This window comes from Elephantulus edwardii, unplaced genomic scaffold (assembly GCF_000299155.1).
Source record: "Elephantulus edwardii isolate Elephantulus edwardi_28Jun2011 unplaced genomic scaffold, EleEdw1.0 scaffold00001, whole genome shotgun sequence".
NCBI classification, from domain to species: Eukaryota; Metazoa; Chordata; class Mammalia; order Macroscelidea; family Macroscelididae; genus Elephantulus; species Elephantulus edwardii.
In genome coordinates this window covers 49,149,033-49,171,660 of record NW_006399751.1, presented here as the reverse complement: position 1 = coordinate 49,171,660, position 22,628 = coordinate 49,149,033, and the positions used below count along the sequence as shown (strand labels likewise).

At 36.1% G+C, this 22,628-nt stretch overlaps 1 protein-coding gene across 1 annotated transcript in view; it reads left to right on the top strand.

Moving 5' to 3' along the window:
* UBR3 (ubiquitin protein ligase E3 component n-recognin 3 (putative)) overlaps positions 1 to 22,628 on the top strand; it is a 272,765-nt gene that overhangs the window by 39,361 nt on the left and 210,776 nt on the right. The window contains exons 2-5 of the mRNA XM_006878857.1: positions 5,704 to 5,843; positions 14,677 to 14,832; positions 20,054 to 20,197; positions 21,467 to 21,516. Of these exons, the coding sequence (XP_006878919.1) occupies positions 5,704 to 5,843; positions 14,677 to 14,832; positions 20,054 to 20,197; positions 21,467 to 21,516 (490 nt within the window). The remainder of the gene's footprint in view (positions 1 to 5,703; positions 5,844 to 14,676; positions 14,833 to 20,053; positions 20,198 to 21,466; positions 21,517 to 22,628) is intronic.

Below are 22,628 nucleotides of genomic sequence, written 5' to 3'. Positions count from 1 at the left end.
TATACAATGACTCAGTATATTCCTTCCATCTTCTTTTAATACTTCCTGGATAATTTAATATTCTGCCCAAAGCATCCTTGATTATAGCAACTCTAGGTTTGAATTTGTTCTTCAGTTCCTTGAGCTTAAGAAATGCTGAGCGAGTAGGGCCCTTTTGATTTTTTGACTCTAGCTCCTCGCACATTTCATTGTAGTATTTTGCTTTGTCATTCCGAGCTGCCTTTTGGATATGTAAAAAATAATTTGCCCCAAGGAGCTCTGGTGTCCTAGTGGCAAGATGCTGGAAGGAAGGAAGGAAGGAGCGAGCCAGCCCTGGTGGTCTAGTGGCAAGAAGCTGCACTGCAATCCCAGGGGTCTGCGGTTCAAATCCACCAGATGCTCTGCTGGAGAAGGAGGGAGCAATTTCCTCCTGTACCAGTCAGATCTGATTTGACGGTACACGTAAAAGTAATATAATAAAAATAAAAATGAAAAAAAAAAAGAATTTGCCTTTCACTCAAGCTTCTTTTAATATAGAGTGGTCCTTTACCTGCCTTTCTCCCCTACCACTGACTAATTGCAGAAACTATTAATTGTCCTGTATAATGTGATATATTTATAATTTCTCAGTTTGCTTCCTGTGGTCGCATTTAACTTATTCTTTTATTTGCAAATGAATTTTAATGTGATTGCCTTTATAGCCATGGTTTTGTAATGCTCACCAAATGATTTGATGAGAAGCAATCACCACTCATAAGCCAGTTTGCCACACTGTGGTAACTTGTATGTTTCCGTTATGCTGAAAGCTGTGCCACTGATATTTTAAGCACTAGTAGGGTCACCCATGATGGACAAGTTTCAGTAGCAACTTCTCATTGAAGCAGACTAGGAAGTAGGCCTGGTCATCTGCTTCTAATACTGTCATTGACAGGATAATATCCATATACATCAGATAATGTGCATATCCATACAGAAGAAGACCTATTAATACAACTATTACTCACATATATGCACCAGCCACTAAAACCAAAAGAAATTGAGGGTCTTATCAACTTTTTCCAGTCTAAAATAGATCAAACATATATTCAACATGCATTAGTAATAATGGTAATTGGTAACAAAGAAGAACAATCAGTAGTTGAAACATATTGCCTTGGTGATAGAAATGAAGTTGGAGATCTTAGGATAGAATTTTGTACAACTAAAACCTTAATCATTACAAATATCTTTTTTTGAAAAAAACCCCGTAAATAAATCTACGTGAAAAACCCCCACAAAACCAAAACAAACATTGAAAGCCTCCGTCTGGAGTGCTCAGGTCTGGAGTGATCCTGTGTATTCCTACAATTACAAGAGCACTGTTGACACAGTTTGAGGCCTTGATCTACACCATCCATAGGGCAAGGTTATAGGGATTGCAGACAACTGGGAAAAGAAACAAAACAAAACAAAACCCGGAAAACATCTACGTGGCCTTCACCAGATAGAATATGCAAGAATCAAATTCTTCCCATCTGTGGAAAGAGACAATGGAGAAGCTCATTACTATCAGTCAGAGAATAATGTGAGCATTTTACAAGCTGAAAGAACTGAAGATTTAAGAGTTAAGCTGCAATACTGAAGGATTTCATTAGAATTTCGTAAATAAACTAGTTGTTATGTGCCGTTGAGTTGCCTGCGACTCATAGCGACCCTGTCTGTGTACAATTGCCCTAAACACTGTTGTGTCCTGTGCCAATCTCACTGTTTCTGACACACCTACCCCCATTATTCCAGTCACTGAATCAATCCACCTCATAGTAGAAAAAGAAAACAACGAACAACTTATGGATTTTATGGGAAAAATGTTGAATGATGGAAACATCAAAAGAAAATAGAGAGTGCACAGAATCATTGTATTAAAAATAATTTGCTGTCATTGAACCATTTCAGGAGGTAGCTAATGACAAAAACCAGTGATACTGATGCTTGTAGTTCAGGCTGCCCTGAAGGCATTGGTGGAAAAGAAATCTGCAATTGACAGGATATCAAGTGAGGTGTTTTAGCAAATAGATGCAGTTCTGGACATGTTCCCTTATCTGTGCCAAGAATTTCAGAAGAAGCTCCCTGCCAAACTGACTGGAAAAGATCCATATTTTTGTCTATGTAGAAAAGATAATATAACAGAATATGGAAATTATTGAAATATATTAATATCACTTATAAGGAAAATGTTGAAGATTATTATACAACACTTGGAGCATCACATTAAAAGGGCACTGCAAGAAATTAAAACAGAATTTAGCACAGTGTGGAAGGAGGAATATCTTTGTTGATGTCAGACAATTCTTAACTGAAATGAGAAAATAACAAATATCTTTACTTGTGTTTTATTGACTCTGCAAAGGCATTCAACTGTGTGAATCATAATAAATTATGGATAACATTGAGAAAGAGAAGTCTAGAACACTGTTCATGCAGTTCTTGTACATAGACCAAAGAGCAATCATTTGAACAGAATAAAAGGACACTGCATAGTTTAAAATCAGAAAGAGTGTATGTGTCAGGGTATTCCATAGCAAGTTGTACTTTAATCTAAAGGCTGTATCTCTCTGACCGTTCAGATTTACCAGCATCTCCACAGATGGACAGTCCTTTCCTGTGTGATTTACAGACTATGAAACCCAGTGGTGGGTCAGTTATGAGTTGACTCTGACTCAATAGCAATGAGGTTGAATTTTTTATTCTATCTGTATTGCTGAGAAAATAGTTTAAGAAGCTGCACTATATGAAGAATTTGACATCAGAATTGAAGGAAGACTCATCTTCAATCTGAGCTATACAGGTGACGCAACCTTGCTTGCTTATAGAAAGTTAAGATGACCTACTGAAGAACATCAAAGACTACAGCCTGCAGAATGGATTATATCTTTTTTTTTGAATTTTAAAAAATTCTTTATTTTTATTTTTTTATCATTATTGTGTGTCTGTGTACCGTCAAATCAGATCTGACTGGTACAGTAGGAGATTGTCCCTCCTTTCCTGGCAGAGCATCTGGTGGATTCAAACCATGCGTCTCTGGGATTGCAGTGCAGCTTCTTGCCACCAGGCCACCAGCGCTCCCCTGGATTACATCTTAACATCAGGAAAACAAAAATCCTCACCAGTGAACCAGTTACACCACAACGTGATAGATAGACAAAAGATTGAAATTGTCACCAATTTCATTTTACTTGATTTCACAATCAACATTCATGTTAGCAGCTGTCAAGGGGTAAAAGATGTACGGCTTTGGGGCAATCAGCTGTCAAGGGCCTCTTTAAAGTGCTGAAGAACAAGAATGTCATCACCTTTCTAAACAGTGTGCACCGGACTCAAGCCGTGATTTTTAAAAATTTAACACATAAGTATTGAACAATGTATAAAGACAACTGAAGAAGAATTAATACTGGAAGTTGTGCTCATGAAGAATATTGAGTATAATATGAAAAGTCCAAAGAACAAACAAATCTGTGTTGGAAGAAGTGCAGGGTGAATACTTCTTAGAATTGAGGGCTTGATCTCACATTTTATACTTTGGGCATGTTATCAGGGAGAGCTGCTCCCTGGAGACAGACACTGTATGTGCTTGGTAAAGTAGAGATTTTATGAGTAAAAGAGAGATTTTGAGATAGTGAGTACAAAGATTAACGTGAATGATGTAAAAACTTTTAGATAGAGTGAACCAGTGGGTACAAAGTTTAAAGTGAGTAAAAGAAAGACTTCGAGATAGATTGAAGCAGGGGACTAAAGTTTAAACACATTAGAGATTGTGAGGATAGCGTAGTATTAGACAGGTTTTCATTCTTTTGTACATAGAGTCTCTGAGTTGGAACCAACTTGATAGCGTCTGACTACAACGACATATAAGATCTTTGTTGCCTACCGGAACAAACTGGGGGGGAGGGTAGAGAAAATAGTGCAACAATGAATGAATGGAAACCCAAAATCTCTGTAAATGTTCATTAAAATTAATAAAATTTAATAATAAAAAAATCTTTGTTGCCTACCAAGGAGATGAGACAATTTGCTAATAATGGAAATGAGATATATGGCGCCTTTTTAGTGGGACCACACAAATAAACTATATGAGGCCCCAATGAAGGAATTAGTTTTGTCATCCTACTCTGCTTAAAATAGAGCAAGTCCCACAGCATGGCATATGTAAGTGTCCTTTCTACCACTAAGAAGTAGAGATAAGAGCAGAACTCACCCTTTGGACTTGTGATTCTCATGCTGGGAACCTTCTAGATCCAGGAGACAGGGAGCTGTATCGCTGGCAACAGTAAGAGTTAGAAGTAGCACCAGTCAAATGGGACAGCAAAAGTAGCAGAGGCAGCAGGAACCAAAAGACTGGTAGAAGATGGGGTGGTGGTCTTTCTGATCCATGTTGGAGGAAGCTGAACTCCTTCAAGCAGGAGGTTGCTGGAAGATAGGTGTTCGTTCCTCTAGGTATTTTACAGAGAAAAGTTGCTCAACCTAATGAGAGAGGGTGTGCTGAGTGCCTTGAGGCCAAGGCTTTTAAGTGGAATGCAGTGTCTCTAAGCATTGGCTTAGCTAAACATTTTGTAATACTTGTTCAAGCAGTTGATGGCCTAAGAGATACCATGGAGCCAAGGGCCAGAAAAAGTTCTGCCTGCTGGCATGACTGAGAACTATCTGCCCTAATTTCTGATCCTGAATTAAATTTTCTCTTCTCTAATAAACTATTGAGAATTTTCTGTGAATTCTGTATGACCATTACAGCAAATTATTGAACAGAACAAGGTAGAAAATGCCATGGGAAATTGATAGTTGTCAGAATTGGTAAAAGGCTGAGAGAGAAGGTATGTGTCCTTTCTGCTTCACAGAAATCAGCTTTGCACTATTGCTGATGGTAGGTAACTATCACTTGTGAAGTTAGAGGAGGTCAGGTTTATGAGTTAATGTGAATGATGTCATTAAGTTTTGGGGAAACTAACTCTTTTAAAAAAACCCTTATTATTAGGTCAATTTGAGAATTAAGTTTCCCTCTACTTATTAAAATGTTTTATGGGTTCCCCCCCAAAGTAGTTTTGCACCCTTCTTAATGAGTTTTAGACATTTATAGATTTAGATTGATTATTTTACGTTTGGCCAGAAAGCAAAAGTGATAATTTAGATTTTGACTACAATGTACTTAATTTTTTCTCAGGAATACCAATTATACTTTAAAATTAACAAAAGCAAGATTAGATACAATATACTATCCACTTAAAAGAATAAACTTTTAAAATAAACTTTTTTTAAGATCACTTGTTTATTTTCTAGTACAGTGAGTAAGAAATAGTTGAATCAAAGACTGAATAGTGTAAATTCTCAGTAATTGATAAATTTGTATTAATGGTTTATAAAAGAGAGAGTAATAAAGCAGTACTTAAAAGTATTTGTAGTTGAAAAAATCTTTAATGGCATATATTTTTATATTCTAGTTAGAATATAATCAGTATAGTCCTTTATTGTAAAAAAAGAAAAATACTTCATTGTATCTTTTAAAAAATATTGCTATTTTTAATTTAAAGACCAATTAAAATGATATTCTTTTAACTTGGTGCCTTAAAAATCTAAAAGGAAAATTTATCAATTAATATTAGCCTGTATTCTCTCTGTGAATATTGTGAATAGAATTAGTATATTCTCAGCAGGTTAGACATTATTGTTAATTTTTTTTCCTTTTTCATATTGCAGGTTTTGCAAAAGGCATCAAATTAAATCAAGTTCAAATATTCCCTGTGTCCCTAAAGACTTACTGATGATGTCCGAATTTGTTCTTCCAAGATTTATTTTTTGTCTTATTCAGTACTTAAGAGAAGGCTATAATGAACCAGGTATGTTTTAATCCACTCCTTGTCATTACTCTTTTTAGGTTACCAATTAACAACATTTTAGTATTAATAAAGTTAATTACCTCAAATACCATTTTTTCCTTGACATTTTAAATGAGGTTATAAAATGTCAAACAATGAAAATATACTGAAATATCAATTACGTATATTGCACAGATATTTTGTGGTGGGTATAGTCTGATGCTTTCTGGTCCTAGGGTCTTAGATATTTTTAAATTTGATTTATTTGGCCTTTTGCAGATGAAGTAATAATTTCATTGCATTAAAATGACATTTGGGATCATGTGATGATAGAGTGGAAGTTTCAGAAATGTTCAGGTTCAATATAGACACTTTTGAAGATAAATTACATTTTACCAATCTTTATTATTATTATTAGGGAGGTTGTACTGCTAATCCAAAAACTGTACCTCTTTGGCAGTTTGAATCCATCAGCAACTCCATAGGATCAAGATAGACAGTCTCCTCCCATGTGATGTATAGCCTCCCGAAAACTTGCTGGAAGGTCAGCTTTGAGTCAGTTCCAACTTGATAGCAGTGGGGTTGAGTTTTGAATTATTATTATTATTGGTAGAATCCTGTATATATACATCTCTGTTTCTTTTATACACACACATACACTATCCATACATGGACAAGGAAAACCTGTTAATATGACTATTACTTAAATTAATGCACCAGCAACTATAGCCAAAGAGAAGGAAATTGAGAATTTTTTTTAAATTTTATTTTTGTTATTTTGTTTGTGTGTACTGTCAGATTGGATCTGACTGGTATTGGAGGAGATTACCCTTCCTTCTCCAGCAGAGCATCTGGTGGATTCAAACTGCATACCTCTGGGATTGCAATGCAGCTTCTTGCCATTAGGCCACCAGCGCTCCCTAAAATTGAGAATTTTTACCAGTTTTAGCCATTACGTATTGGCCAAACATGCAGTCAAGAAGCATTTATAATTATGGATGGTTGGAATACAAAAGTTGGAATCAATGAGGAAAGAATGGTAGTCAGAAAGTACAGTCATAGAAACAGAAATGCAGTTGGATATCAAATGATTGAATTTTGTATGTTCAATAATTTGTTAATAGTAAGTAAATACACAAAAGCGCGCTTTACATGGACCTCATCTGATGGACTGCACAGGAATCAGATTGGTTATATCTGTGGAAAGAATCTTTGGAGAAGCTCCATATCAGTAGTCAAAACCAGACCCAAGTGCTAATAGTGGAACATTACTCATGTACAAGCTCAAATTTAAGCTGAAGAAAATTAAAACTAGCCCACAAGAACCAAAATACAACCTTAAGTCTATCCCATTTGAATTTAAGAATCATCTTAAGAATAGATTTGAGGGGAGCTCTGGTGGCCTAGTGGCAAGAAGCTGAGCTTCAATTCCAAAAGTGCGTGGTTCAAATCCACCAGTTGCTCCACTGGAAAGGAGACTCAGTCTCCTCCTGTGCCAGTTAGATCCGACTTGGTTGTACACAACAAGGGGGGTAGGGTGAATAATATATTTGAGGCATTGAATACTAGTGATTGAAGACCAGAGGAACTGTGGGATGACATTAAGTTTATTTATATTTTGCAAGAGTGCAAAAGATCATTGCAAAGAGAGAGGAGAAAGAAAATATGAAAATGGATGTCAGAGGAGACTATGAAAATTGCATTAGAGTGTTTAAAAAGCCAAAACATAAAGAAGAGATGCCTAAGTGAGAGAGTGAAACAGAAGATATCAAAGGACTGTTAAAGAAGACAAAGCAAAATATAATAAAATGTATTAAGAGCTAGAGTCAGATAATTAAAAGGGAAGAACTCACTCTGCATTTCTAAGATAAAAGAACTGAAAAACAAATTCAAGTCTCTCTCAGTCCTGAGAGATGCTATGGCAAAATCTTGAATGATCCACGAAGCATCAAAAGAAGATGGAAGGTGAGGGTAAGTAGGGTGGAAAACATAGGGTTGTACAATTTGGTGGGTGGAAGGAGAGATTAAAGGAAATGGGTAAGATCTGGTAGGGGACCTGAAAACATGGGGTACTGGAGGGTGATTGACTTTATAGAACAATGTCTGAAAATGATTGTATGAAACACAATATGAATAAAGGAAACTTTGAAACACAATGCATGTAAGTTTTGTATGCAAACCTATTGTTGCTGTTATGTGCTGTCTTGACTCAGCAACCCTATGTACAATAGCCATAAACCCTGCTCTGTCTTGTGCCAATTTTATTGTCTCTGACATACCTACCCCATTACCTCAGTCACTGAATCAATCCATCTTATTGAGAGTCTTCCCCTCCTGCGCTGTCCCTCCACCCTCCTGAGCTTGACGTCCCTCTCCAAGGACTGGTCCTACCTTGTAAGATGTTCAAAGTATGTCAGATGAAGCTTCAGAATCCTTGCCTCCAAGGAGCAGCCTATGTAAAAGAAAGGAAAAAAAAGATTGAATACACAGTGTCACTGTACCAAAAAAAATTGATTGATACTGAAAATGTCAAGAAGTCCCATATAAACAGGAACAAATGCTTATAAAAGAAGACATTTATGCTTCACTGAAGGCAGTGTAAAAAAGAAGTCTTCAGGAATCGATGGGATACTATTTGACACAGTTCAACTAATAGATGTAGTGGCTCACCATTCTGTACCAGGATATCTGGAGGAGAGCTGTCTCACCAACTGACTAGAAGAGATCCATATTTGTTTTCATTCCCAAGAAACATGACTCAATAGAATGTAGAAACTATAGAACAATATAATTAATATCACATGCAAGCAAAATATTGCTGAAGATAATCTAAAACTAGCTAGACAGTATGTTGACAGAGAACTGTCAGAAGTTAAAGCTGGATCTAGAAGAGGTCGTGGCACCAGGGATATTACTGCTGATGTCAGATGGATCCTGGCTGAAAGCAAAAAATACTAAAAGTATGTCTATTTGTGTTTTATTGACTGTGCAAAAGCATTTGACTGTGTGGATCATAACCACTTATGACTGACAGGGAGAGGAATGGGAATCCCATAACACTTATTTGTGCTTATATGAAACTTATACCTAGATCAAGGAACTGTTACATGAATGGAATAAAGGAACATTGTATGGCTTACAATCAGGAAGATTGTGCGTCAGGGCTGTATCCTTTCTCTATACTTATCCCATCGCTATGCTGAGCAAATAATTCATGAAGCTGAATTCTGTCAAGAATAATTTGTGAAGCTGGACTCTGTGAAGAGGACTGTGGCATCAGTATTAGAGGATGACTCATCAACCACCTGTGCTACACACATGATACAATCTTGTTTGCCAAAAGGGAGGAGGACTTGAAATGCTTGGTATAGATCAAGGTCTTCTATATGGATTACATCTCAGTATCAACAAAAGAAAGTTCCTCATTACTGGTCCAGTAGGTAACATCATGATAGATGGAGGAAGGATCAAAGTTATCAGTGACTTAATTTTACTTGAATTACCAGCCAGCACTCTAGGTACCAGTAGTCAAGAGTTTAGGAGACGTATTGCATTGGGCAAGTTCTTTGTCAGGAACCTCTCAAATACTGAAGAGCAATTATATCAGTTTGAAGACTAAAGTGTGCCTGATTATTTTCATTCACTTGCTGTACACTTGAGAATTGGACAGTGAATGACAGAAGAATTGATGCCTTTGAGTTGTGATATTGGAGAAGAGTACTGATTATCCCATGACTGTCAAAAGAACAAATAGGTCTTGGAAAAAGTGCAGCTAGGGTGCTCCTTGGAGGCAAAGATGGTGAAGGTTTATATAAAGACTATAGCTTGGAAAACCCTATGGAATAGCTCTATAATATGGAGTCATTATGCATCTAAATAAATTTGACAACATGTAAGAACAACAGTGACGTTATATATATTACTCAGATTACAATTCTTGCTTGTGGAGATGTTGTAGTCTTTAATAATATACTTCAGCTAAATGTTCAAATCTAGGCATCACCTGTTAAAATTCTTTGACTTGGTAAATTACAGATATTGGTTAGTGGTTAGGGAGCTCGGGTGACATAATGATAAAGAATTGTGCTGTCAATCCAGTAATATGTGGTTTGAGTTCACCAACTGCTTTGTGGGAGAAAGATGAGTAGTCTGCTCCTATGCTGTTTACAGCTTCTTCAAACCGTTTAAGTTAGTTCTGACTCACTGGTACATGACAACCACATAATGATTGTGGAATAGAACGTATTTATTAACTTTTTATTTTTTTTTTACCCTTTTATTTTATTAGTAAAATTCATTCTCATTGTTACAGATTTTATATAGTCATTTTAATAGTAACGTTATACTGCCTATTTCCCCACAGAAAAATACATGTAGCTAAGGCTCACTACATAATACTGAATAACTTGCATCCTCATTGTGTGTATTAGCTTTTCCATACCTTTTTTGGACTCAGTTTTGGTAATAGCCAACATGAAAACAAACAAAAATGATGCATTTCCTAGCATCATTTAGAGATACTGATAATTGGCTCATAGCCTTTTTTTAAAAAATTAATTTTAATGAAAGTTTACTTGGGTTTCCATTCATTCATTGTTGCACTTTTTCCCTGCCCACCCCCTCTACCCCAATTCACTCTTCTCCTTGAAAAGTAAAAGAAAAACTCTTTCATTGTTACCCTAAGTCCACTCCACTGTGCGGCCTTCATTCTGGACTTCTGTCATGACAATAATACCCAATCATATATCTGTTTTAAAACAGTTCTCTTCCTCATCTTTTTCAATGCAGTATACATCATTCTTCCCCTCCTTCTCTGTCTTCCCTCAACCCTGATGTCAATCCCGTTTTACAACAGTGGCCCTCTGTAATATTTGTCCTTTTGTGACTAAGATAATTCACTCAGCATAATGTCTTCCAGAGTCACCCATTTTGTATAATATTTAATGAGTTCCTAGTTTTTCAAATATTAGCTTTTTATGGTACTTTTTAGTTTTCAAACAGTTCTTCTATTTTCATGATATAAAGTATTGCTTTTTGTATTTTTAAAGATTTAAATGAGTTAATTCTTTGCATAATCTTAAACCTTCATTTTTTAAAATACAGCACACATTTTATCTTTTATGTATTCCTCATCTTTAAAGTGTAAGCAAATGTGTAACATCTTTATGATTTCTAAAATTACCTTCTTTATCTTTATTGTTAGTAAATTCTTTTTTTTTTACATTTTAAACAAAATATATAGTACATTGTTAAGTCTTTCTAATTCTTTCAGAATATATAGCTAAAATACAGCAAGAAGCTTTAATTTTACTTAGTCCCAAACTATTCTGTGGAATGATGGGAACAAATACTAGCTGTATATTTTATAAATTATTTTCTCCATTATTTCTCATGAACTAGTTAATGTACTCTCTGGGATTTATGTTTTGTTTAAAATGAAATCTAGTATACACATCTAATTTTGGAAAAGGATGGGCAGTCTCCTCCTGTATAATGAACTGCCTCTGTAAACCCACTGGAGAGTCAGCTATGGGTCTATTTCAACTCAACGGTATACAACAATAACAACAACAACAACAACCACACTTAGAAATATTAAAACCTCAAAATTTACCATTAATTCAGTTAAGATTGCCAAAAAATGTTGTCTTCATCTTATGGTGTCTTTTACCAGTTATGAAAGTTAGATAACATAAATACATACCTTTGATAATTCTCTGTAATAAGTATTTGGAGACATGAAAGAATAAATAGAACATCCACCCCTTCTCTGCCCTTTTGTAAAAACTTTCTAAAGTTGGCTTTCATTAGTTTAGGTCCACGAATTTTTCCTTTTTATTTCTCATTATTACTTGTTCTCAGAAGTAATTTTTCCTACACTCTTTGCATAGAGATCACTTTAAAAGACTGCAGTCATCAAATCCAAGGTACTGGAATATCACAGATCTTGTAGGCTGATAGTTGTCTTGAGTTCCTTTACTCATTAATTTTATAATTCATACATGAATGTAAAGAGTTTGTGCCAGAGATCTTGGAAATAAAACAACAACAACACAACCCTCCTCAAATCAAATCTCATTACCATAAAGTTGATTATAACTTATTAATAAATACTCACTATGTACCAGGTAAAGGAGCCCTAGTTGTGGTATATGTTTGGCAGCTAACCAGAAGGTCAGAGGCTTGAATCCATCAGCTGTTCTGCAAAAAAAGGTGGACACCCTCCTTCTATAGAGAGTTACAGTCTTAGAAATCAGATGGAGGTTTGCTCTGAGTTGAATTTGACTCATTGGTAGTGGATTTGGTTTTATGTGCCAGATTTACATACCATTAGAAATGAATAATTTACAAAAGTAACTTTCCATTGAGAAATTTTATGTGGTTTTTTTGTTAGTTTGGGTCCTATTACTCAGAGTTAAAACTGTGGAGTACCAGAGCTCTGGTGGCCTAGTGGCAAGAAGCACTGCAATCCTGAAGGTGCATGGTCCGAATCTACCGGATGCTCTGCTGGAGAAGGAGGGTGGGTAATTGGATCCGACTCGATGGTATACACATGCAGACACACACACAATAATAATAATAAAAAATTTAAAAAACAAAACAAACAAAAGAAACCCTAGAGTACCATCCACACATTATTTTAGAATTATGAATTCCTTGAGGATAGCAACTATTTCTGTCTTATTTGTACTGTTAGGTGCTCTTGAGTTGGAACTCACTCATAGTTGATCCTCCAGTGGATTTTGAGACACTGTAAATTGCATAGAAAGAGATTGCCTATCTTTCTCCTGAGTTTTGCATTAGTTCTTGTAATAGATGCTGAATAAAAGTTATTTGAACTTGATTACTCTTACCTAGGCACACAAGACCCCTTTTATCTCTCTCATATGCTTTCTTATTTTTATCTGATTATGGCAAAAATATCAGTGCCTCTATTCACTTTTCCTTTTTGTCCTCAATTTGGTAACAAACAACAGAAAAGCTATCTTTTTAAAATGCTTTCTTAGTTGTTGTCCAAGTTTCTTTTTATCTTTCTTTAATTCTACTAGATATTTTAGTAAAATACTAATTTTTAGAAAAAAACTTAATTGCTGTGGGCTTTATCTAGAATGAATTTACATTTTTTTAAATTTGATGAGTGGCATGTAAAATGAGCATTATTATGTTTTAAAATTTTTTTCCTAATATATTTTATATATATGAATTTGATCCTGTTTTGTTCTAGGCAGTGATTTTAATGTTTTCTTAAATACAGTTTTATTTTGAAATGATATCTGATTACAGTTATAAATCTGAAGGTCAAGCTTTTGGCTCTGTGGCTTCTCATATAAATTAAGAACTGTATACTCTATGATGCCATCTCCTTTCCTTATCTGCCTCATCTTAGAGGGCTGAATTCCTGGGCAAGTTTGCCTTAAGTTGGATGCTGTGCTGATGTCAACTTTCTAAACAGAGTTCCTGTCTTTTAAAAATTGTCATATATGGGCATATCTTGTTTGTTGCTGTTACATGCTGTTGAGTTAACTATTACTACTAGTGACCCTAGGAACCACAGCTCTGAACCTTGCCCCATCCTGAGTCACCTCACTGTCTCTGATACACCTGACTCCAGTGCCAGAGTCATTGTGTGAATTCATCTTACCCGAGGTCTTCCTCTTTTGTGCTGACCATTTACTCTTTGACACATGATGTCCTTCTCTAAGGACTGGCACCTCTTGACAACATGCCCAAAGTATGTTAGATGGTGCTTCAAAATCCTTATCTTCTAGGAACACCCTGTTTACCTTCTTCAGGACAGACCTGTTTGTTTGTGGTATATTCAGTACATTTCTCCAGCACACAACTTAAAGGCATCAACTCTTCTTCTGTCATCCTTTCTCATTGTCTAGTTCTCAGATGCATAGCAAGTAATTGAGAAGATCATGATTGGATCAGGCACATCTTAGTATTTTTTAACACACTAGCAAGATCTTTGATAGCAGATTTTCACAATACAGCTTATCTTTTGATTTCCTGACTGCTGGAGCCAAGAGTGTTGTTTATGGATCTGAGCAAGAAGAAATCGTTAATAACTTCAGTCTTTTTTCCATCTATTATGAAAGTTCCCATTGGCCTTGTGGCTTTTTTTTTTTTAATATTTGTTTTGTTGATGTTGAAATGCAATTCATATTGAAGGCTGTGGCTCTTGACCTTCTGCTTCAAACACTTCAAGTCCTCAGTTTTAGCAAGCAAGGTGTATCATCTACATAATACTGGTTGCTGATGAATCTTCCTCCAATCCTGATGCCACCTTTATTTTCATGAAGTCCAGCCTCGGAATGATTTATTCAGCATAGAGATTGACAAGATACGGAGAAGGGATACATCCCTGACATTCTCCCTGGATTTTGAACCATGCAGTGTTCCCATGTTCTGCTTGAACAGCAGCTTCTTTGTCCCTGTATGGATTTCACATGAACACAATTGAGTGTTTTGGAATTCCCGTTCCCATTCTCTGTGCTAGTCACAATTTGTTGTGATCCACACAGCAAAATGCCTTTGCATTTTTAATAAAACATAAGTAGGCATCCTTCTAATACTCTCTACTTTCAGCTAAGATCCATCTGACATTAGTAATCATATCCCTAGTGGTACAGGGTTCTCTAAACCTGGCTTAAATGTCTGGTAGTTCTCTGTTGATGATCTTTTCTGGTAGTTTTTGCATTATCTTCCGCAATATTTTGCTGCATGTGATTAATAATATATTGTCTGATAATTTCTACATTTTGTTGGATCAACTTTATAATTTTAAAAGCATGTTAATTGTTATACTTTAAAGAAAATTACCTTTAATTATTATTATTATTTTTAACAGCTGATGTACCATCAGAGAAAGACCTTAACAAAGTCCTTCAGCTTTTGGAACCTCAAATTTCCTTTTTAGAAGACCTAACTAAAATGGGAGGAGCAATGAGATCTGTTCTTACTCAGGTTTTGATAAACCAGCAAAACTACAAAGATCTCACTTCTGGTGAGTAAAATATGAGAATATAGGAAGTTATTATAATTTATTTGTATTACTAAAATCTTGTTGTAACTCATAGCGACCCTATGCACAATAAAGTGCTGATTTTTCAAAGAATGCTAAGACTGAAAGTTATGGGAAGAACTTTTTATTTTAAGCAAATTGAGCCTCAGAAAAGTTAACCTCCTCAAGACTTTATAACCAATTTGTGATGGAGTAGTAACTGTTGTCGTGTTGTTATGTGCCATCAAGTTGCTTGTGACTCATAGCAACCCTATGTACAATAGCCTGCTCTAAACCCTGCTTTATCCTGTGCCAATCTTACTGTCTCTGACACACCTACCCCAATTTTCCTCCAATCCTGATGCCACATTTCTCCTCATAGAGCGCAGCCTCCTAGATAATCTGTTCTGCATATAGATTAAAAAGGTATGGAGATAGGACACATCCCTGGTGTATACCCTTCCCAATTTTGAACCATGTTGTGTGTCCTTGCTCTGTTCTGACAGCTCCCTCCTGGTCTAAGTATAGGTTTCGCATTAGCACGATCAAGTGTTCTGGGATTCTCATTCCTCTCAAAGTCAATCACAGTTTGTTGTGATCCAGTCAGTCAAATGCCTTTGAATAATCAATTGAACACAGATAGACATTCCTCTGGTTCTCCTTGCTTTCAGCCAAGATCCATCTAACATTAGCTATAATATCCCTAGTATCATGACCCCTTCTAAACCCAGCCTGCACTTCTGACAGTTCTCTGTTGATGTGCTCTTCCCAGTTGTTTTTGGATACTAGAACCGAGTTTTCTACCATCTCTTGTAACATATATACTCTACTTTTTCTGAAAATAAAAATAACAAGTACTTCTATATCTTTGCTGTTCTAAACTTCTGAATTTTTAAAATAGTAATGTAGAGCTGAAGTTGTAACACTTAGAATTGTTGTGTATTTTTTTACATAGCAGTCTATTAAAGAGAAGCTCTAGTGGCTTGGTGGTAAGAATTTGTGCTGCCAGTCCACATGCATGTGGTTTGAATCTATCAGCTGCTCTATGGGAGAAAAATGAGTAGTCTTCTTTTTTGTTATTTACTGCCTTTGGGACCCTACTGAGGGTCAGCTATGAGTTAGTTCTAACTTGATGGTACAAAGTAACAACAACGTACTGTTAAACAAAACAGTTTTTAATGCCTTTACTTAGTTTAGATTTGTATTAAAAGAATTTCATCGGTTATTTAAAAATCTTGTTGCATATATTTTAAATATTTTCTGGACCATGAACAGCATGTTTTGAAAACTGAAGTTCAGCATATTTTTAGCTTGGTAAAATTTTCAAGCATATTATTCACTATGTCTTATTTAGATTTGGTCTGATTTGATAAAGGAAACCTGGTGGAGTAATGTATTACGTGATGAGCTAATAACCAAGAGTTGGTTGGTTTGAATCCAGTAGCTGTCTGTAAGAAGAATATGTGATAGTCTGTTCCCATTAAGGTTTATAGCCTTAGAAATTTGATAGAAGGTCACTGTAAATAAAAATCTAATTGACAGTAGGTTTTTAAAATTTGGTGTCTTTATTTCTTCAATAAGTATTATTTTGCTATGGTGGCAAATTCTGTAGCATGTTACACTACTAATGAAAAGGCCCAGCAGAACTGACAGTTTGAAATTATCTGAGTGTCTCTGTAGTAGAAAAATGTATCCTCCTGTTAAAATGTACAGCTTTAAAACTCAGCAGAGAGTTGTTCTGTGAGTTGGAATCAACTTTATGGCAGCAACTGAGTGAGTGAGTAACTAGTGCTTTGCTCTGTATTAGACAGTCTCTAGGTTAGGGTGAGAAGGTAACCAGTAAACAAAGTACTCCTATCCTTTTCTCTATGATAGCCATATAGTCTTATGAATAAAATGACATTTTCTAAATCCTCAAACCAAAAACTGTTTAATTCTAATTTATTTTAAGTACAGTGCAAAGATAGGACAAGGATTATGTTGTTGTTTGTTTTCTGCCATCGAGTCATTTGAGACTCATATCGAACCTATGTACACTAGCCCTGAACCTTGATCTAGCCTGTGCCAATCTTATTGTTTCTGACACACCTACCCCATTACCCCAGTCACTGAATCAGTCCATCTCATTGAGGATCTTCTTCTCTTGTGCTGCCCTTCTACCCTCCCAAGCATGATGTCCCTCTAAAAAAACTGTTCCCCCTTTACAACATGCCCAAAGTATGTCAGACGAAGCTTCAGAATCCTTTCCTCTAAGGAGGAGCCTGATTTCACCCTTTCCAGGATGAGCCTGTCCTGGCAGTCCACGGTATATTCAGTACTCTTCTCCAATGCCACAGCTCAAAGGCACCAGTTCTGTTTCTATCATTCCTAGTCATTGTCCAGCTTTCTGATGCATAGCAAGTGATTGCGAAGACTATGGCCTGGATGAGGCGCGCCTTAATCTCCAGACTGACATTGTTGCTCTTCAGTACTCTGGAGAGGTCTGTGGTAGCTGGCTTTCCCAGTACCATTCATCCTTTGAAAGGGTGTTGATTGTGGAGCCAAGCAAACTAAAGCTGTTAACAATCTCAGACTCTTTACTGCCTATCATAATGCTGCCAGGTGGCCTAGTAGTGAGAATCTTTGTTTTCTCCATGTTGAGCTACAATCCATATTGAAGGCTATAGTCCTTGACCTGCTGCTGCAAGTGCTTCAGGTCCTCCTCAGTTTCAGCAAGCAGGGTTGTGTCATCTGTGTAAGGCAGGTTGTTGAGTTTTCTCCAATCCTGATGCCACATTCCTTCTCGTAGAGCCCAGCCTCCCAGATGATATGTTCTGCATATAGATTGAAAAGGTGTGGAGATAGGACACATCATCTGGCATACATTTTTCTTGATTTTGAACCATGTCCTTGCTTTGTTCTGACTGCTTTCTGGCCAAGTATAGGTTTCTCATAAGCACAATCAAATGTTCTGGGATTCCCATTCTTCTCAGCTAGGCAAAGTTTGTTGTGATCCACACAATCAAATGCCTTTGCATAGTCAATGAAACACATATATTCCTCTGGTGCTCTCTGCTTTCAGCCAAGATCCATCTAACATTAGCTATAGTATCCCTAGTACTATAGCCTCTTCTAAATCCAGCCTAAACATGAACTTGGTGACAGAAATGAAGCTGGAGATAGAATGATAGAATTCTGTACGTTCAATGATTTATTCATTGCAAATACTTTTTATAAGAAATACAAATGCAGGCTATATACATGGATTTTACCTGATGGTATGCACAGGAATCAAATAGATTACATCTGTGGAAAGAATCGCTGGAGAAGCTCAATATCAGCTGTGAGAACTAGACCAGGTACTGATTGTGGAACAAACCACCAACTACTCATATGCATGTTCAAACTGAAGTAAAAGAAAATAAAATACACAGGAATCAAAATTTGACCTTGAGTCTATCTCATTCGAATTTCAAAACCTTCTCAAGAACAAGTTTGAGGCCTTGAACACCAGTGAGTAAAGACCAGATGAGCTGTAAGAGGATATCAAGAATATCATCTATGAAGAATGCAAAAGATCATTAGAGGCAGACGGGGAAGAAAAGACCAAGGAGTATGTCAGAAGAGACTCTGAATATTGCACTAGAGCACCAATAAGCCAAAGCCAAGAGAAAAAAATTGAGCTGAACAGATTTCAAAGGGCACTGTGGGAAGACAAAGCAAAGTATTATAGTGAAATGTGCAAAGAGAAAATCAAAAGGTCTGAGCTCACTCCGCATTTCTTAAGCTGAAGGAATTGAAGAATAAGTTGCAATACTTAAGAATGCTTTGGGGAAAATACTAAATGATCCAGGAAGCATTAAAAGAAGATCGAAGGAGTATACAGAGGCACTGTACCAAAAGGAATTGGCCGATGCAGAAGAATTTTGTGAAACAACGTATGAGCAAGAGTAGTGGTGATGAAGCAAGAAGGTCAAAATGCTCTGAAAGAATTGGCAAAAACCAAGGCTCCAGGAATTGACGGCATACCAGTTGACACATTTAAACAGATACTTCCCTGGATGCTCTCACCAAGCAGTACTAGGAAATCTGGAGGACAGCCATCTGGCCAGCTTACTGGAAGAAATCTGTATTTGTTCCCATTCTAAAGAAAGGTCATCTAGCAGAGTGTGGAAATTATTGAACATTATTAATATCACATGCAAGGAAGATTCTGCTGAAAATTATCCAGTGAAGGAGTATAGTATGAAAGTCTAATTCTAGAGTAAGATAAATACTTCTCCTCACATCCTCTAGTAACTACATGCTATATGACATTGTTTTGAACTATTACATTAAACATCTGAGAATAATAACAAATTATGTGCTGCAGCTTTAGATATTGTACATATTACTGACAATAAGATGTACAAAAAATAAAAGCAAGTGGTTGATTGTAAGTATCATTTGTTGTAACTTGAATATATCAGGAACTGCTTGTATTTATTGTAAACGAACAGTCTCTTCAGAAACTATTAATACCAAATATGGACAACAGAAGTATCTCCTTAAGCTCACTGCCCTCAAGTCGACTCTGCCTTATAGTGGCCCATTGTGAGGCTGTAAATCTTAACTAGAGACTGCCCGTCTTTCTCTGGAAAAACCACTGGTAGATTTGAACTGTTTGAGATTCTTGGGATTTGGTTAACAGCATAACATGCCATAGACTGTGCCACCAGAGCTGTTTAATGCCAATTCTAAGCACAAAAAAAGTTACCTAAAACTATTTTACACAATAGTTTCTAGAATTCCTCACATTATTAGTAGTTACTTGAGTAAGAGTAATTATTGATGTTTCAGCCACTGAAGTGACCTCTAAGTGATGGTGAGGGACCCTCTAGTTTTCCATCATCCTTGTCATTGATTAATGAGCAGACCTCTTATGACATAAGGTTTTTATTGTCTAATTTTTGATAGTCTTTTTTTCTAGTCTGTTTTAGTCTGTAAGTTCAGTTGAAACCTGTGTATCCTCAAAACAGCACATAAACCTGATAGACAAATGGTAGCTGTGCCTGATATATATTAGCCAGAAATCAAATGCAGGCCTCTGACATGAAGAACAAGATCTACCACCGAACTACAACTGCCCTCATGTATAAATTAGCTATATTTATGTATGAATATATTATCTAATGAGATGCCTAAATAGAGATTTTTTTTAAATGAAATAATATTTTCCTGATTTTAAATTTGTTTTGTATATTAGGTCTTGGAGAAAATGCTTGTGCAAAGAAAAGTCATGAAAAGTATCTTATAGCTTTGAAGAGCTCTGGACTTACATATCCTGAGGATAAGCTTATATATGGTATGCAGGAGCCATCTGCTGGCACTAGTACTCTGGCAGCTCAAGGTTTGTCTAAATACTTAATTTGAGCAATATTAAGCAATATTAATATAAAACAAATTTAAAAAAATACCTTCCAAGTTCACCTATTATTTATTTTTAACAAAGACAGTGCCATTCGTGTAAGGAGAATAATAAATTGTGATAGTTTAGAAACAAGAAAGAATAACTCAGCCACAGAATAATAAGTTTTACTTAACTAGAATTTGGCTTATTTATTAAGGTTCTTGTTCTAGCATGAGAAATAAAGCAATTGTTGCTAAAGAGTGCTGTGGTGGTAGCCTAAAATTTGGCTTTTTTTAAAAAAGCTATTACAGTTAACCCTTTCTTATCTCCAGCCACCTTAAGTGCAGACACATGGTCTTGCAAATCAACAACTGTGGGACTAGGATAAGAGAAAGAGTACTTCCCACACTGGATAGCAAGACTTGAGGTGAGCAAGACTTGTGGTGGCAAGTCTTGAGGGAGACTAGAGCAAGACCCTGGTGAAAATGGGACCCTGGTGATGGTGATAGAAAAATTGTGGCAAGGTGTAAGCAGAAGAGCCACAGTTAAAGGTTTTTATTGTTTTTGCCAGATGCTTGAAGGAGAAGCTGACTTATAACTACTCTGAGGCAAACTTTGCTGGATGATTTGGATTTGACTCCTGAATTGAAACCAAGCCTGAACTAATGAGGAATTGTGCCTTTGGGCTAAAATTTAGACTTGTTTTAGATAATATTCTTTGCCTCCCCTACTCTCCAACTTCCTTTCCTAATAAACCTTATTCTCAGTACCACAGCTGTGAGCCTGTGAGTCAGCAATGAATAAACAAACATGTTGCTGTTGGTACGGCTCTAGAGGCACTGCAGAGTGGGAATACTGGCTCTTTATCTGCTTTCTGCTCTAGAGCAGTGAGGGGCTATGCTATTCTCAGTCTCTCTGACCCTTTCAGAGGGATCATCATGGCCGTGGCCTCCATGGCCTGTTTTCTTTAGACAAGTACTTACTCATTATTTGATAACTATAGTTTAAAACGGAAAAGAAAAATTCTTTTGAAATAGCATTTGTAAATTATTGACTATGATTTTTCACTAGAACTTTTCTATAGACATGAAAATCCCACTAAATAAAATGTATTCAAATATGAAAGTAGCTCTTAAAATGAAATATCCTAGCAAAAGAAAACTTAACTTTTGAATTTTATATCTGCATTTGATATTTATTTTATTTCAATATTAAAGTACACGAATTTGTAGCAACTGAGAAGGATCACTTCTTTTTCCCCTCCCAAAGCTTTTTCGGGTGCAGCAGGAACCTTGGGACATGCAGATTCTTCAGATGAGGTGAGATTTAAGTTATAACTTTTTTGAAAATTTTAATGAATGTTTACATAGATTTTGGATTTCCATTAATTCATTGTTGCATTTTTCTTTCTGCCCATTCCACCTCCCCTAAATTATAACATATTTAAAAAAATATTATTTTAAAAGTTTTCCAGCTATTCAGATTTGTAGATATTATCTAGTTTAAGCTCCTCATTTTAAGACATTGAAACTGAAGCCACAAGTGAAATAATTTTAGGAAGACCACATAATTTAGAACAATGATTAAAATGAGATTCTTAGTTATTCTTTATAGTTAATTTCTCTTTTCACAGTTTATAATTTTGGGCTTTACCTCTAGGTCTCTAATCCTCCTTGAATTGATTTTTTTTTTTGTATGTTGTGAGATATAGATCCTGCTTCTGCCTTCTGCAAGTAGTAGTCTGGTCAGCACAATTTGTTGAAGAAGTTGTTTCTCCATTTGATAGGTTTTGTTTCTTTGTTGAATACCAGTTTATCATAGGTAGATGGGTTAATTTCTGGGTTCTCAATTCTGTTTCATTGGTCTCTGTTCCTGTCATTATATCATTATCATGCTGTTGTAGTTATTATAGCTGGAGACTGTTGTTTTTGTACGTACTGTTGAGATGGTACCAACTTATAGCTGATCTCCAATAGGTTTTCAGAGGCAATAAATTGCATGGGAGATTGCTTATTGTTCTTCCACAGAGTAGCTGGTGAATTTAAACCATGTGCCTTTGAGTTTTCAGTGCAACACCTTACCACTAAGCTACCAGAGTTCTCTAAGGCGTGTGAGACTAGTATGAGTTAAATATGAATGAATTATAGGAGTACTTGTTACCTAAAGCCATCCAGACTGGAAGGAAGCCTTGTATCTTTTGCCAGTTATTGTTTTTATTAGGTGCTGTTGAGTCAAGTGTGACTCATAGCAAGCAACCATGTCAACAGTAGATCTGCACCTTTACCTATCCAATGCTATCCTTTTTTTTTTTAATATTTTTTTTACCTTATAATTTTGGCCAGATGAGTTGTGGGAGGATATCAAGGGTATCATCCAGGAAGAGTGCAAACGCTCATTGCAAAGACAGAAGAGGAAGAAAAGACCAAAATGG